General features: G+C 36.1%; 1 protein-coding gene across 1 annotated transcript; it reads left to right on the top strand.

The window, feature by feature from the left end:
* The first annotated feature begins 572 nt into the window (after nucleotides 1-572).
* slc23a4 (solute carrier family 23 member 4) lies at nucleotides 573-15,448 on the top strand. The gene is made up of 7 exons (XM_088922936.1): nucleotides 573-748; nucleotides 1,712-1,832; nucleotides 7,152-7,308; nucleotides 7,510-7,763; nucleotides 8,314-8,374; nucleotides 13,191-13,286; nucleotides 14,807-15,448. The coding sequence occupies exons 1-7, from the start codon at nucleotides 582-584 to the stop codon at nucleotides 15,079-15,081; spliced, it is 1,131 nt and encodes a 376-aa protein (XP_088779062.1). The 5' UTR covers nucleotides 573-581; the 3' UTR covers nucleotides 15,082-15,448.
* The last annotated feature ends 449 nt before the right edge of the window (nucleotides 15,449-15,897 follow it).

Genomic DNA, 15,897 nt, shown 5'->3' with positions numbered 1-15,897 from the left:
ATCAAATCTGAGAAACAGCTAGGTTGTTTTTGAACTGCCTATGGATGACCTGATCAAAGTACTGATACAGGTGATGGTGGCCTAGGGAAGACCCAATGAAAAGTGTAACAGAGAATCGAGATAAGAAAAATCCCAGCAGCGGCAACCTAGTGAAATATATTCCAATATTTTAGTCCAATCCAGGAGGGACAGGACACACTCCTGGCTGTTAGGTCCACCCATACTATAAGACTGACACTCACACTGTAGAGTTAAACTGGGGATTAGGATTTGTAGCAGAGGGCCTGGGGAGAGACAGTAATAATGTCTGCTATAAAGACAGCCATAATGACTGGCAAAGAGCTTTAATTGTTTGTAGTTTTATAATTACTAATTGAATTGAATGTAGTCCTAATATGTATAAAAAAGTTGTGAAATTTTGGGAAGTTCAGTTTTTAATCAAATGTAGTTTTGTGACAAAACACTACAGTTTTGTTATAGTAGCTGTAGTATTTTTAGTCAGAAATAGGGAGCATGCTAATTTGGATTGCTGTACAGAATTTATTCTGCATCCTTTTTTTCTGTAGCTTCAGGGATCAATCATGGTAGCCTCCTGTTTCCAGATCTTCGTGGGATTCTCTGGGCTCATTGGTCTTCTCATGAAATTTATTGGCCCACTCACCATTGCACCCACCATCTCTCTCATTGGTCTGTCCCTGTTCGAGTCAGCTGGGAATGATGCAGGGATCCACTGGGGGATCTCTTCAATGTGTGTTCATCTTTCACAACTACTTTAGCAAATAAAAAGCTGTGGCTAAGTATTTATGCATCATTGTGAATAAAACTGTTACATTCTCTGCTTCTGAAAAGACAGAATGTTTAACATTTCTTTTGAATCTTTTCCGAGAGAATATTTAAATCTTTTGAATCTGAGATTTGTAGCAAGTCCAACATTGATGAAAACTGATTATGCAAAATACAAAGTGTAGGAAACATTTTCATCAAATTTTAAGTTTAATAAAGATATTTTTATTGAATCAGAAATTTAATAAAAACATTTTATTTACCATGAAATATGGTATTGTACAGCTGAACAATGACATAAACATAAACTATGCAAAGAGTTATACCTTACGATGCATGTAAATTAAAAATACTGCATATATTTGAATTTAATCTAGAATTGACTTATAATGTGAACTGACAGTGTAACACTTCAATATAGAATAAACAGAATAGAATAATTTATAGAATAAACAGACAGACTTCAATATAGAATAAATATATCTGTTTGATATATAATAATACAGCTGACCTTGGCCCTGCAGTGTAAAAATGGCTGTATTCAGCCATTTTTGAGTATCTGTTTGAATTAATTCACTGCTTACACATAATAATGAGTTTAAAATGGGGAAAATAATCCCTAAATAAATGTTTTGCTTTGAACCACAGTTAATAAATTACTCATTGTATGTTTTTTTGTTTTCAAAATTAATGTAACTACAAGCTAAGACTATGCAAGACTATTTAGTCCACTCCCCAAATCAAACTAATCAAACTCCCCTTGCTGAATGTTTTCCCTTTTGAATTTAGACACACCAGTACAGAACAAATATGGTATGCGGGTTAGAACTTATATTGTTTTTCACCAGTACTCTCCAAGTGAATTTTTTAGTAACAGGCTGTGGTTGTTGTGGTTTCTGACAGTAATTATTGTTTTTTCCATCTGTAGGACCACAGTTCTGATAATCCTGTTCTCACAGTACCTCCGGCACATACCTGTTCCCCTCCCTGCCTATAGCAAGACAAAGAAATTTCACATCTCCAGGATCTATGTCTTTCAGATTCTTCCAGTAAGTATCAGTGAACTGATTTTGTGCCACAGCACTTTCAAGCTAAAATACAGACCCTCGAACTTCGGGTTCAGAAAGGTTTCAAATGAAAGGAGACCATTTATTCTACTTTCCCTATTTACTAATACCTGCCCAAATCTCATCAAACAACTTTCTGAAATGATCATAGAGTGTGGGGTTCAGCACACATCCCAACAGCTCTATATATAAAATTCCTCGTATTTATGGTCCTAATCAATCTTCTCTTGATTTATTTTTATGTCTTTTTAGTTCCAATTATGTCTTCATTTGCTCTGCATGATACATACTGTACATGTGTGGCTATTGAGGAAGGCTCCTTTCAGAGATAATCCCAATGTTATATCACTATTATTAAAAAAGATAAAGATGTGCGACTTATCAACACATTTAATTGATTTGGTTGGACACCATGCTGAATGCTAAGGTGCTATCCAAAAGTCTGAATGGCCAAGTTAGTTCACAAGTAGATAACATTTGCAATCTTCTCCATATGAACTACTGTATAGACACCGTTTCACTGTTTTCTATTCTTTCAGTAGAAGCGGAGAAGATATTTGATTAGCCTGAGAAGAATAAATATTGTCTTCATTTTAAGGACTTGGAAGCTTGTTTCATCAATATGGTGAACATAATTATATACCAATGTCACAAAGTGACAAGAATGGGCCTTTGGGCACCAGGTGTCAAAAGTTCTATTAATGTTAAGTTACATTGATGAGTCAGTGGTGCTCTAGTGTTGATGCAATTTTGTGCCTTATCCTTGGTGATTCCTACCCTGATCAAAGGCCCTCTTAATTTGGGTAGTAAACACACCATTCAGAGGGAAAGTGTGGAGTTGCATACAGGTTTGACTGGACCTGTGATTGAGAAGGGGCCTAAGGAAAATGTATCTTTACACCTATCCCTCTCCTGAGCTATCCCTCCCTTCCAAGTGTTGCCTTCCAAGGCAAGGCAGGCTGGTTGTGCTCTCCAGGCATGATTATACTCTCTGTCTGCTCCTGGGACACCCTTCATCACCTCACAGCTCCAGTGGTGGCTCGTGGCCCTGTCATTACTTTCTCTTAAACTAGCTCTCTCCTCCATTATCTAGTCCAGGGCCCAAACACTACTTTTGTGCTGTGGTATCTCCCTCCATCATCACTGCCTTGAACTATAGGTAGAGTTTCCAATCAGATTTCCAATGAGAATGGGGGATGGTTTCAGGTCAACTCCCAACCATTGGAATTAACTGCTAAATGAAAGCAAATACATGTTTATTCATTTAAGATGTTTAAATAGTCGTACTTTATGTTATTTTAAAACTTAAATATCGATGTCATTAAAAATGTGAAGGGAAGACTTGTTAATTGTGGTGAATGGTGTAGAAAATACAGGAGTCAAATACATAGATGCATCTGCAATTTTTTTAGCAGTTTTAGCAGTCAACAAGCAGTTGAAATACCATTTATTTTAAGGTAACAATTCATTTTTTCTTTTTTGTGGTTTTCAGGTGGTTATATAATTATAGACTTTTTTTGTATATTGAGTGTTAAGGAGGATATTTTTGTGACTTTTTGTGAGTAGTTTAATTTTCAAACAGAAGACTTACAGACTTACAATGAAATAATAACTAACAATGAGAAAGGTATTTGGAGGTGTGACTTTCATATAGTAATTTAACCCTAATAAATTCCTAAATATAAAACAAATGTAGCTAACAGATTTAGGTATTTGAAACCAAGATACTGAGCAATTATTTAAAAATTCACATTATTTTATGCCTCAAATTACATTTACAGAGAAAGATTTTACTCTATCACTATTAAGATGAGAACTATAAAATTGAAATATTCACTTCTACACACTTTCTACATTTCTATAGGCTCATTCTTATTGCTTGTGTTGAGAATAGTAGGAAAACTGACATCATCTGCCATCTGTCATCATCAATTGCCTTACAGCAAGTAGTCAGGTAACTGAGAGCAGCAGCTCATTCCCCCAGAGGTTTCTGAAAAGTGTGAAAGACGTTCTTCAAAAGCCTAGAATATTGAAGTTGTATAGAAGTTGTATACTGATTAGACTTTTATTAATTTTAAACTGTGTATTATATTAGGTAAAATGTTAAATTAATATTGTTTTTATTTACAAAAACAAAATTACTCTGTTTGATATATAGAGTATATATTCTACTATAGCTTGTAAAAGTGATGTGCTTCTTTCAGGTTTACTTCCGCATTTAGATCATTTATATTTTGCCTTAATGCAAATTTCAGCAATGAATAAATTTTGATTATGAAAATATGTTTCAGATATTGGATTGTAGTGGCTTTAAAACCATACAGGATCATACTGTATACACAGTATATTTATATGGTATACAATTACACTACAGTTCATTGACCTGTGTCAATGCTATGGTTTTGGTATACTGTATCTGTGGATATGACTTCATGTGATTTGCATGTAATGAGTAAAAAATGTAACATAATGCGGTACTGTGGTGGAAAAGCTATTGAGCACAGAACATCTTTCATCCTGTCAAAATAAGTCTATATCTAGTTTATTCTTATCTGAGTAAAAGCAGAAAATACAGAAAGTTTCTCAAGTTTAAAAGTGGCTGAACCCAATGAGTTTGTGTTATTCTGCTTTATATGGTCAGGTGTTTTGCATATTTACGAATAGTTATTCTCGGATTATGAACTCGCTTACACCTGGGATCTACTTTTTTCAAACTTTCTAAAAATGGAACCAGGTACTAGTTGTTCTTTATATAAATGTGATAATTTTCACAAATCATGATCTTTAAAATGCCTGTGGTTTGAAGGCTCTGTCATTTGTTTGCAAAGTTCTGAACATTTAAAGCATCGTGTCTCAAAAATAGACGTTTTAATAAGAAAATGGAAAGTTGTGAAAACACTGACAAATGACCATGAACAAAATACAAGCAGTTTGAAATAGTTAATTATTAATTCATTAATATTGTTAATAGTGATCAGATACGTTATTATAGTTCAGTTTCAGTGCTCATTTTAATACTTTGCTATTGTCGATTATAATTATAAATATATACTATTTCATTTAAGGCTTGTTGTAAAGGCTTGTGTTTAATTGCTACATTATGAGCAGTATTTTCAACTGAATTGAATTGAACTCCCACTGCAACTCCTGATTACAAATGACTGATTGGTGTATATTCAAAGATTCGTCCACTGATCAAAATAAGTATACAGAGGTGGTCACATTCTACGTCAACTACTGTGTGGACAGATGTATTCCTACCAAGAAGATCCGGATATATCCCAATCAGAAGTCCTGGATGAACAAGGACAAATTAGAAAAACAGATTGGGGGTGACTCAAGGCGTATGTGGCAATGCTTGTAGGCTATCATGAACTACTTTTAAGAGAATGAAAACCTGCAAAGCAGCTGGCCCAGATGGTGTCTCTCCTCATGTCCTTAAAACCTGATAGCAGACTAGCTATCTCCCATGTATACAGACATTTTTAATCTCTCTGTCCCTGTCAGTTGTACCAGATTGCTTTAAGAAAACCACAATTGTGCCACTGTTCAAGAAGACCAAGGTAACTTGCTTGAACAATTACCGACCATGTCACTCACTTCAGTGGTCATGAAGTGCCTGGAAAGACTAAGATTGTCCTATTTATATTGCTCTATCCCAGACTCCCTTGACCCACTTCAGTTTGCTTACCGCTCAAATAGGTCAATTGATGATGCCATATCTCTAGCACTTCATACTGCCCTAGAAGATTTAGACGGACGGGGTACCTATGTTAGGATGCTGTCTATTGATTACAGCTCGGCCTTCAACACAATTGTTCCCGCCAAACTGGTCCCAAAACTCAGGAATCTGGGCTTATGCCACTCCATCTGCAACTGGATACTAGATTTCCTGATGGGCAGACCTCAGATGGTGAAAATTGGCACAATATCTCCTCTACAGCGATCCTAAACACTGGAGCTCCACAAGGCTGCTGTCTCAGTCGTGGACACCTTGTTCACCCACAACTGTATAGCCACTTACAACAGCAACCGTATCATTAAGTTGGTAGATGACACCATTATTATTGGGCTGATCAACAACATCTATGAGTCCCGCATACAGGAGTGAGGTGGAGCATCTTATGAGATGGTGCCTTGACAACAATCTGGCCCCGAATGTCAACAAGACAAAATAACTCATTGTGGACTTCAGGAAACCCAGAGCGAGTCATGCCCCAATCAGCATCAATGGCAAAACAGTGGAAACTGTCAACTGCTTAAAGTTCCTCAGCCTGAAGATCTCCACAGACTTGGCTTGATCTCACAACACTGCAGCCAGTCTGAAAAATGTACAACAGCTCTAGCACTTTCTGAGGTGCTTAAAGAAATGTGGTATGGAGAAACAGTTCCTCAACTTTTTTCCACAGCACCATAGAAAATGTTCTCACTAGTGGCATCACTGTGTGGTGTCTTGTACTACCATGCAAGACAGAGATACACTACAAAGTGTTGTGGCAATGGCACAGAGGATTATAGGTTGTGATTTATTATCAGTCGGTGAGATCCACACCATCCACTGTCACAACAAAGCCCAATCCATCATTCAGGATCCCAACCATCCTGTACCCTCTGGCATGCAATACTGCACTGTTAAGGCAAGGACCACTAGACTCAAAAACAGCTTCTATCCCACTGCAGTACACATCCTCAACAGCTAACTGCAGTGCCATTTTTTTTCTTTTGGTCTCACTACTAAATATTTATTAATTTTCCACAACATATTTATTGTTTCTGTTGTCTACATTGTGTGGTGTTGTCTTTTGTACTGTGTATGTCCCAAGAGATCAGTGCGATTAAGAATTCCAATGTACAAATACATATGGCAATAAACTACTCTACTCTACTACTCTACTGTTGACAGTATTCACATTTGCTCATTCATATTTTAAATTTATTTATTGAACACGTTGTGATATATAAAATAATAACATGTCAATACAGTGTACATAATTTTTGTCATTTTATTTTTTATTAATTTTATTTGTTAAAAGAAAAACATGTGCCTTGACCAGGAATCAAACACTGACCTCAGGGTTGATAGACACACGCTAAACACACTGTATCAAAGCATCTCTCTGATACAACAAACAGGTTTTCAATTTTGACATCTGGGACACAGGTGTAAAAATAATGGGGGAAATCACATGACAACAAAAAGAAATACAAAAACATGTGAGACATGCACATTGAGCTCTATTCAATCTAAGGCTATGACGCTATGCTGGTCATGTAAGCTTATTTTTTCTTTTTCTTTTTGAGGTGCTCCTTGGAATTACATTTTCATGGCTTATTTGCTACATCCTGACTGAGTACAATATTTTGCCATCAGAACCTGGGATGTATGGCTATTTGGCTCGCACTGATGTGAAGGGAGATGTGCTAGGCAGAGCACCCTGGTTCAGATTCCCATTCCCAGGTAAAGTGTCTGAATCATGATTTATAAAAGCAGGAATTCTTGTTAGATATGATGACGACTGACTTCCCCTTTAACATTAAAAGCCATGCTGGATATCATCTTATTTGCCAGTGTGGTAATAAATTGATATACAATAGTCATCAAATGGAATGATGTGCACACAATTTGTAGCATTTGCTTTCCATTTCTCTTCACAATCAGGTCAATGGGGTGTTCCAACTGTGAGCCCTGCAGGGGTATTTGGCATCTTGGCTGGGGTGATTTCTTCCATGATAGAGTCTGTGGGCGATTACCATGCCTGTGCAAGACTATCTGGTGCTCCTCCTCCACCAAAACATGCCATCAACCGAGGAGTGGGTATTGAAGGCATTGGCTGCCTGCTGGCAGGTATATGGGGTACAGGAAATGGGACCACCTCCTACAGTGAGAATGTGGGAGCACTAGGCATCACTAAGGTGAGACATGTGGACTATTATTATTTGGATTATTAGTGTTATTTGGACTTGTATTCATTGTGAAAAAATATTTGTAAACTACATTTACTTTCTCATATTTAATCACTGCCTTTTATTCCCTCTTTATTTCCATAAAATGTAATAATTTGTTTTGTTTTGAAACCAAATTATGATGGAAGTGGGGACTCATACACCAACAAAAACAGATACCTAATACATGCAGGCATAAAGGGGAATAAATACATAGGTTTCCTGAAAAAGCCAAACAACATCAACTACACAGTCCACAGTTGCATGGTCATTTGGGAATTCATTTACTGGACAATTTATGTTATGTGATTCACTTATTAAACAACTTACTATTATTTTTTAATTAGGCTTAATAATTTTGGCAAACAAATCAACTTTAAAGACTAAAATAAAAAAGTAGTTATAGTGTTGTAAATAATTTATTTGCAGTCTTTTGAACTGCAAATTTGTCTTTTGAGAAAAAGATGAAAAAATGATGGAAAAAATGAAGTGATCATCCATGTTTGATCTTTACACACAGGTGGGGAGCCGGATGGTAATTGTTACCAGTGGAATTCTAATGATAGTTATGGGAACGTTTGGTAAGATTGGAGCCATTTTTACCACAATCCCAACACCAGTTATTGGTGGAATGTTCCTTGTTATGTTTGGTGTCATATCTGCTGCTGGAGTTGCAAACCTACAGGTATTTAATATTTTGAATGATAATTTTCTAATGATTTAAACGAGCAACAGCTCGTTTTAATTTCGTTTAAATTAAAACCATGTTTTTACTTGTTCAGGTACTTACTGCCAAATATTTTGACAGCCTAATATTTGCAAATCACACAAACAAAACATGAAAATATAAGAATTACCAAGGCAAAAGAAGCAACATTTGATTCTTTCAAAACAAATCTTTGCTAGCCAACAGGACAATTATCATTTTAACAATTATCATTATCATTTTAAATGTTATGGGTTCTATTTCTTTCATCATGTTTGAACATCTCTGTGTAAGAAAAAGTCACCAACCATTCACTTTTTAGAACGAAATGTTTATTCTCAGCTTTTGTTTCTGCCCATTTGGCTGATCCAGAAGGGTTTCAAAATGTTTAAACTTTCAGACATTTCTGAAAAAAATCAAAATAACCAAGCAGCAAAATAAGCAAGGTTCAGAGAGGAACTGAATGCTGACTGAAAACAGCCTGTCTTTTCTTTTAATGTTTATTTTTATTACAGTAAGGGCTGGGCAACTGAAATACATAGTACTTTTAATGAAAAGTACTATATAATAATGTTAAATGTTAAATGCACAAGATTAGGCATTGTTACTGCTTGTCTTAAAAAAATACTACTAATTACAATTGTTTTATCTTGATTTTTACCAAGAGTACAATATTTCAGTTGTTGAGTCACCCTCAAGTGAAGAAGACAACCAAAAATTTGTGTTATTTTCTACTTTTTGGTAGAAAATTAACATTTAACATTAAATTAGCATTTAACATTAACAGTTATGTTGTGCTTACCATTCATGTTAATCTCTTGATCACAAATACATGGAGCACCTAACAGAATTTCGGATGGAAGGTTAGACCCAGGACTTTCCTTCACATATCTCAGACAGCCAGACACTCTGTGTTTCTACAGTTACCTTGGTTGCTCCTATTCCTCTCTGTTGCTACATGCTTGTTTCCAGCTTGATATTCTACTCCCTTCTTAGCACAGCTGGATTCAGTGCTCTGACCACCATTCCTCACCATCTTAATTAAGCAGTTCTTCGACCTCAACTTCTCAGTAGAAAACAACCAGCTCCCTGCACCTGCCAAGGTGTCTCTTATTTCTTCCAGCTCTCCTTATGGTCACCTCTCCCCAGAACTTTGGAACAAACCATTGTTGTATCAATTGCTTCACCTTCAACTATTATTCTCAGACATCACTCCAATGCTCATTCTCTGTGTCTCCATCTTACTCTTTCTATGTCAGTCTTCTCGCATCCTCATCAAGGTAATAAATGCTGTTGGATCCACTATTATCTTCACCGGAGGACATGTCCATATTTTCAGATCAACTGAGTACAGACGTTCCAGTTGCTGCTCTTATATGAAGCACTAGCTTCATATGCCCTGTCTCACAAAAGCCAAGATTAAAAAATAAACACTTTCACAGTTATGCACTTTGTCCAGTTTGATACCTCTCCATGACAGGTTAGGGAAATTTAGTGCATCATGCACCAGACTCTTGGACACCACATAAATCTTCACAATTCCCTGTTCAGAAGGCATTATGACCCTCCATGTCTATCAGATCTTTGGGGATTGCTCTCAACTCCAACTCTTACCTCATCTTATCATAACCCAAATTCAGTTGCATCATAAATGCCTTTCCAGCCTTTTCCTTTCATCCACATCTAGAGGGTGCTCCTGCTCTGTCATGTTCCTAGTTTCCCTGTGCTTTACATGTTCTTCTGGAGTGTCTTGTTGTCTGGGGCTTTATATTTCCGGGTCTCCCTTTCCTCCTCACTCGACATTGGGATCGGTTGTCGAGAGGCTCACCTCACCAGGTTGCCCCACGTCTGCTACCTGAGGGCTTATGTCTCGTTCCAGATCCACCTGGTACCTTGAGCCCGGTGCAAACACAGGGGTCCTCCCGTCTCCGCGGTCTCTCTCCACGGCTAGGCCCTGGCTTCCGTGACAGTGTAATCTTTTGCTCTTCTCGTTCACTTCAATTATTCTACCACCATCATTTTACAGCGGAGCTTTTATCTCCAATCTCTTCATTATGAAATCAATGTGCCACTGCAGGATAATCAATTCATAATTTAAGCTGTCCACATCCTGAGTTCTCAAACTAGAGTACTGAATCTTGCATTCAGTTCCATACATTCTGAATCTTGATTCCAGTCATGGACCACACACCTACAGTACACCAGTTTCCCCTATTCATAATCGAAATTTCCATTCCCTGTTCCCTTTAATCACTTTCTCGGAATGTTGTTCTCCACTCCACCCTGCGCTCTCCATGCCAGTTTAAGTGGAATTGTCTCTTCCATTTGTCTCTTCCGTAATGTCTGCCTATTAGCACTGAGCATACTATATTAGCTTGCTACAAAGCGGCTACCATTCCTCTTTTGTAGGTTAAGTCCTAAAGCATTATTTCTTGCTTTCATCTGATTTCTTGCAGTGTGCCAAATTCATGTTACTAGCCGTACCCATCACCCTTGTAGATCTTATTTTTAGATGTTTATCTGATTTCACAGTAAAATTACTTGCCATCTTAAAGCCAGCTGACTGATCAGTCAGATCAAGGTGTTTTCATTCAATGCTATAAGCTCAATTCCATCATCAGCCCTTACGAATCTCTTTGTGCGTACTAATCCCTTTGTTTGTCCCAATCAGCCATCTCATCCAACTATCTATTCTTCATTGAAAAGCAATTCTTTGTTACTCACCATTCGTTCCTACATCATTTCTGCAGAGTGTTAACTAAGTTGGCATTAATGCTGTTCACTTTTTCAGACAATCTTTCAGAATTGGTGCACATCTTCCACAGTTTCTATTGGAAAACTGATCTCAATCATCAAAACACTAGGTCAATGGTCTTGCAAATCATATTACAAATTCATATCACATGTATATCTGAACTGATTTGGTCAACTTAAAGGTTGTGCATAATTAACTTGTTAGTTAAAGACTCTGCATTATATTTTGGGGGTCTTTTGGAGGATTTGGTTATCATATCCACAATGGCTTGGCTGACATTCTCTAAGCTAGGTGAGTCACACAAAATGTGTGTCACACAAAATACATATTTTGTCCCTCTATTGCATTGATTAGAATCTAACTCAATTACTGAATTTTTCATGACTATTTATTTGTGAAAATAAAATGACAGAATTTACTATGCTATCTCAATACATTCAAAGGGCGCTAATGAACTGAACTGTGGCACTTTTGAGCCTAAACAAAAAAAATATAAACCGAACAGAAATCTAGAATTTCTGGCTCTTTGTGTTTTGGTAGGGTGCCTGTTACAAGGAGAGTGTATTATTCACACTAAATTTCGTTCCAGCATTTCATAATTAATTTTGCATCACATCCTTTTAACTCATCCAAACTCTCATCTAAAAATCTCACAATGAATGTAATTGTTCATTATTATCAGTATGCAGATATGAACTCATCCCGGAACCTCTTCATTTTTGGGTTTTCCATGTTTTCTGGTCTGGTGATACCGAACTGGATAAATAAGCACCCAATGGCTATTGAAACTGGTAAGGTCTAAATATCAGATAATGAATCGTGGACTAGGGAATTGCCTATGTGAGATCACTTGTGTATAGAGTGTCCTCTCCTGTAGTAGAATTTTTTTTCTATTTCATGAGGAGAGCAACATGCTCACTCGATGCACTGTTCGCTTGATTTTGATTCCCAGGGAATATAGCTTCTTAACCCATGGAAACTACGTGGAAATTTACTGATAAGTCTACTTTAACATATTGTATTTAAAATGGTTATAGTAGAGCTGTGTAAGAATAATAAAATTAATTTATCAACGGTAGTAAAGTTACTGCATTAAAATAAGGCAACTGTGAGACCTTGAGATTTTGTTGGTTAAATAGCTGGGTTTTCCTAGCTTGTATCTAGCCTGTTGGTACAAAATGGTTGTCTTCCCGCTTCCTTGTAGCAAAAAAATACTATTCCTTTGTTTGAAGACTTAATTCTTGGTTTCCTACAAAATTAGACAAATCTGAAAAAAAAAATAAATTCTGTCTTTGTTCTCCAAAATACTGTTCTCTAAAAGACAGAAGTTCTTGTTTCCGTATTTCTTTTAGTTTTCTAAAACAAATAGTTTTCAGTACAAATACCTGGTTCAAGGACAATAGACAGCTCACAGCCATCTTCCACACCCATAAACGCCCCAAGCACACCTCCAATAACAGCAGCTGTTCTTGAACAGAGCAACCCGACTCTGATTAGCTTTTATTTTTTCAACATGAAATGGGGGGAAAACTACAGGAGTAGGAGACTATGTTATATCCTAGACCCATAGTAAATCACCCTATAACCTTACCCCATATTCTGGCACACAACATTATTATTTAAGAACCATAATTGTCCACTTTTTAAATTGTTATTTATAGTTAGCTTTTAATAAAATTCCTATCATGTTAAACCTAGTTTAAAAAAACAAAAAAGTTTGAATAAAACTTGTATAAACCGTTTCTAGTTCTGAATCTACATGAGTGTGTTCTGCTGCAAATTAGATACAACTTAACATCTTAAGTTATTTGAGGGATAGTCTATCAAATGTGTGTAAGCTCTATGTGTTTTAGAAGTAGATATACTGTACAACATTTCTGCTCTGTGTCTGTATTCTACAAAATCACAAACTTTCCTATGATAAATTTGTTTCCAGGTGTGATTGAATTGGACAGTGTTCTACGTGTTTTGTTGACCACCAGTATGTTTGTGGGAGGTTTCTTTGGATTCATTCTTGATAACACCATCCCAGGTAAGCAGCAGCCAATCTGACATAGTACTTGAGCATTTAGATTTACCGTATGACACAATTACAACAAAATGTTTCCTTTATATACTGGATATTATTATCTGATGCTGTAATATTTGTGCTCTCTGTTGTATACCATCATCATCCATGAGAATGGGTACCACGTGATCCCATTATATGTCTACCAAATCTGTTTGCAGTACAGTGAGGTTTTTATTACTTACAGTGCCTTGTAAACAAATAGACCTCCTTCCAACAATGCCCCATTTTTATGAACTAAAAAGGATGTACAGAATTTTTTAAGTTAATATTTTAACCAAAACTTTCGGGAAAAGAACTGCAAAGATAAATTAGTAACTAAAAAATTGATTGTGGATGTAATTAACTTCTTTTCTACGGCAAATGTAAATTAGTTCAAGTGCATATAATAAGTTCAATGATCTTTGTGTCCTATGTACTGTACTGTAAGTGTTGCACATAATTTCAGTTGTTTGAACTACCCAGCCAATCTATACAATCTACAAAATGATAGAATCCATTTAGATTTATTCATACCCCTGATAATTTCCATTTGTAAACTACCTCTGTCACAACTTGCAACAACTTAAAACCAACTACATCATCTATCAATTTTAGATGATGCTCAGCTACAAGCTCAAGTATCTTGAAATATTGTGGTGGGCACTAGCTTTACATAAGCAGTTGTCAAAAACCAGGTCATCCATGGAAGATGGCAGCAGTTGATAGAAACATCATTAAGAAAACCCTTAAAATAACAGCAAAAGAGATTGTATAAAATCTCCAGAGTGCAATGGTGATAGAAAGCATCTTAAAATTAATTAAATTAAATTAAATTAAATTACAGAAGACTTTGATAGGAGATTTTCATGGGCTACACTGCAACATACAGGACTCTCATCAGCACTAAAAACAAGAAAGATGAACTACAACAATTCTGGAGCAAAGTTTTATGGACAAACTAGACAAAGCTATACCTTTATCAAAGTGATGAAAGGGCAAAGGTGTGCAGAAAGAGAGGAACTGTAAATGAACAAGGAACATATCAAAAGTCCGGTGATGTTGATATTGATGAAATACCCATTGGATGTAAGGAGTATGTGAATACAACCAAATGCTAACTTTACACTAGTTTACGTCGTTAATGTGTCCTAACACATGAAACATACGAAATAGCTGAAAAGGATAAGGTTGAACACAAAACCCTTTCTTCTAACATGGTTTAAAATTTCTGCACAAAAAATTGAGAAATCAATGCTGACATTTTTTACTTGTGCCTTATATTTGTTTTTCATCTGAAATATTAATTTCAATAGTCCTCTGCCAACTTTTCACTGTATATGTTTATAAATACTTTATTTTCAAGCATGTCCCAGTGCTTCAAAAGCCACTTTGTACTAGGATTCCTGTATGATTTATTGTGGCAAAAGCTGACTATTGACTTTTTTGATGGAATCAACTCCTCACAAAAAAACAAACATCTCTGGTTTCCTTTTTGATTGCAGGATCGAATCAGGAGCGGGGTACTATAGCTTGGAAAGATACCCACCATGAAGATTCAGGTGACATGCTGGAGAGTGGGGACATCTATGATTTACCTTTTCAAATTAATTCACGCTTTTTCTCTGCACAGTGGGTGCAATACTTACATTTCTGTCCTAATCCTCAAACAAAGCAGCACCAGCAAACTGTAACAGCCTGTGAGGAACTTGGACCCAAAGAAGTGAAATCTACAGAATTGTCAGACATGACACAGATTGCCAGCAATACAAAGTTATAAACCATCCTGTTTATTCAACACATGCTCTCCATGCAACATTCAAGTTGAAAATGACTAATAGCCTCAGTAGTTGGCTGAATTTATTGTGTGTCAAAATGTTTGTGAATCATTTTTGTGCTCATTCCTTTCCCTCCCCCAATACTACCCAACTGATATGAAAAGGACTACTGCATTTTAGGAATCTGTACTTATATATAAAACATGCAAAGTGTAAGGTACACATGCTTGGTGAATTATTCCTTTTCTTTTGAAATAGTTTTTCCCCACCTTACTGTATCTTCTCTAGTAACAGGAGATTTCCAGACTTGCTCCAGAAGATGAAATACTGATTTAGTAGTTTTCTACATTAAAATAATTTTCTGGGTGATCCAATACTTGATTGATTGCTTGATTAAGTGTTATTAATACATCTTTTTCAATCTATGATTAAAAGATGACTATACTTTCAAGATTTCACAAATCAATGTAAATAAGATAAATGCATAATATCACTGAAGAAAGTCTAGCTGTTATAAAACTGTTATATAAAACAGTTATATATAACAGGGGACTGTTTCATGTAGTGATATTACTCAGTTAACCAAAAACTTTTGAAAACAAGTTGACAAAAGTCAGGATTGTCGATTTCACAATATTATATGTAAGAATACTGCTCGTTATGGCTAAACGTTAAAAATCTTTTTTTTTTACTGTGTTGGGAACTCGGATCAGTTCCTTAAAGCAACAGTGTGTTGTGCAATGAGGAAAATGTGTGCATTAAAACAGTTTTTTGTGAATTCATTATGTTTCTTTGCCAAACATTAGTGAATTTTGTCA

The sequence above is a fragment of the Atractosteus spatula genome, chromosome 8 (assembly GCF_055471065.1).
Source record: "Atractosteus spatula isolate fAtrSpa1 chromosome 8, fAtrSpa1.hap1, whole genome shotgun sequence".
Lineage (NCBI taxonomy): Eukaryota > Metazoa > Chordata > Actinopteri > Semionotiformes > Lepisosteidae > Atractosteus > Atractosteus spatula.
Note: the sequence above shows the minus strand (reverse complement) of the source record. Positions and strands in the feature narration are given on the sequence as shown.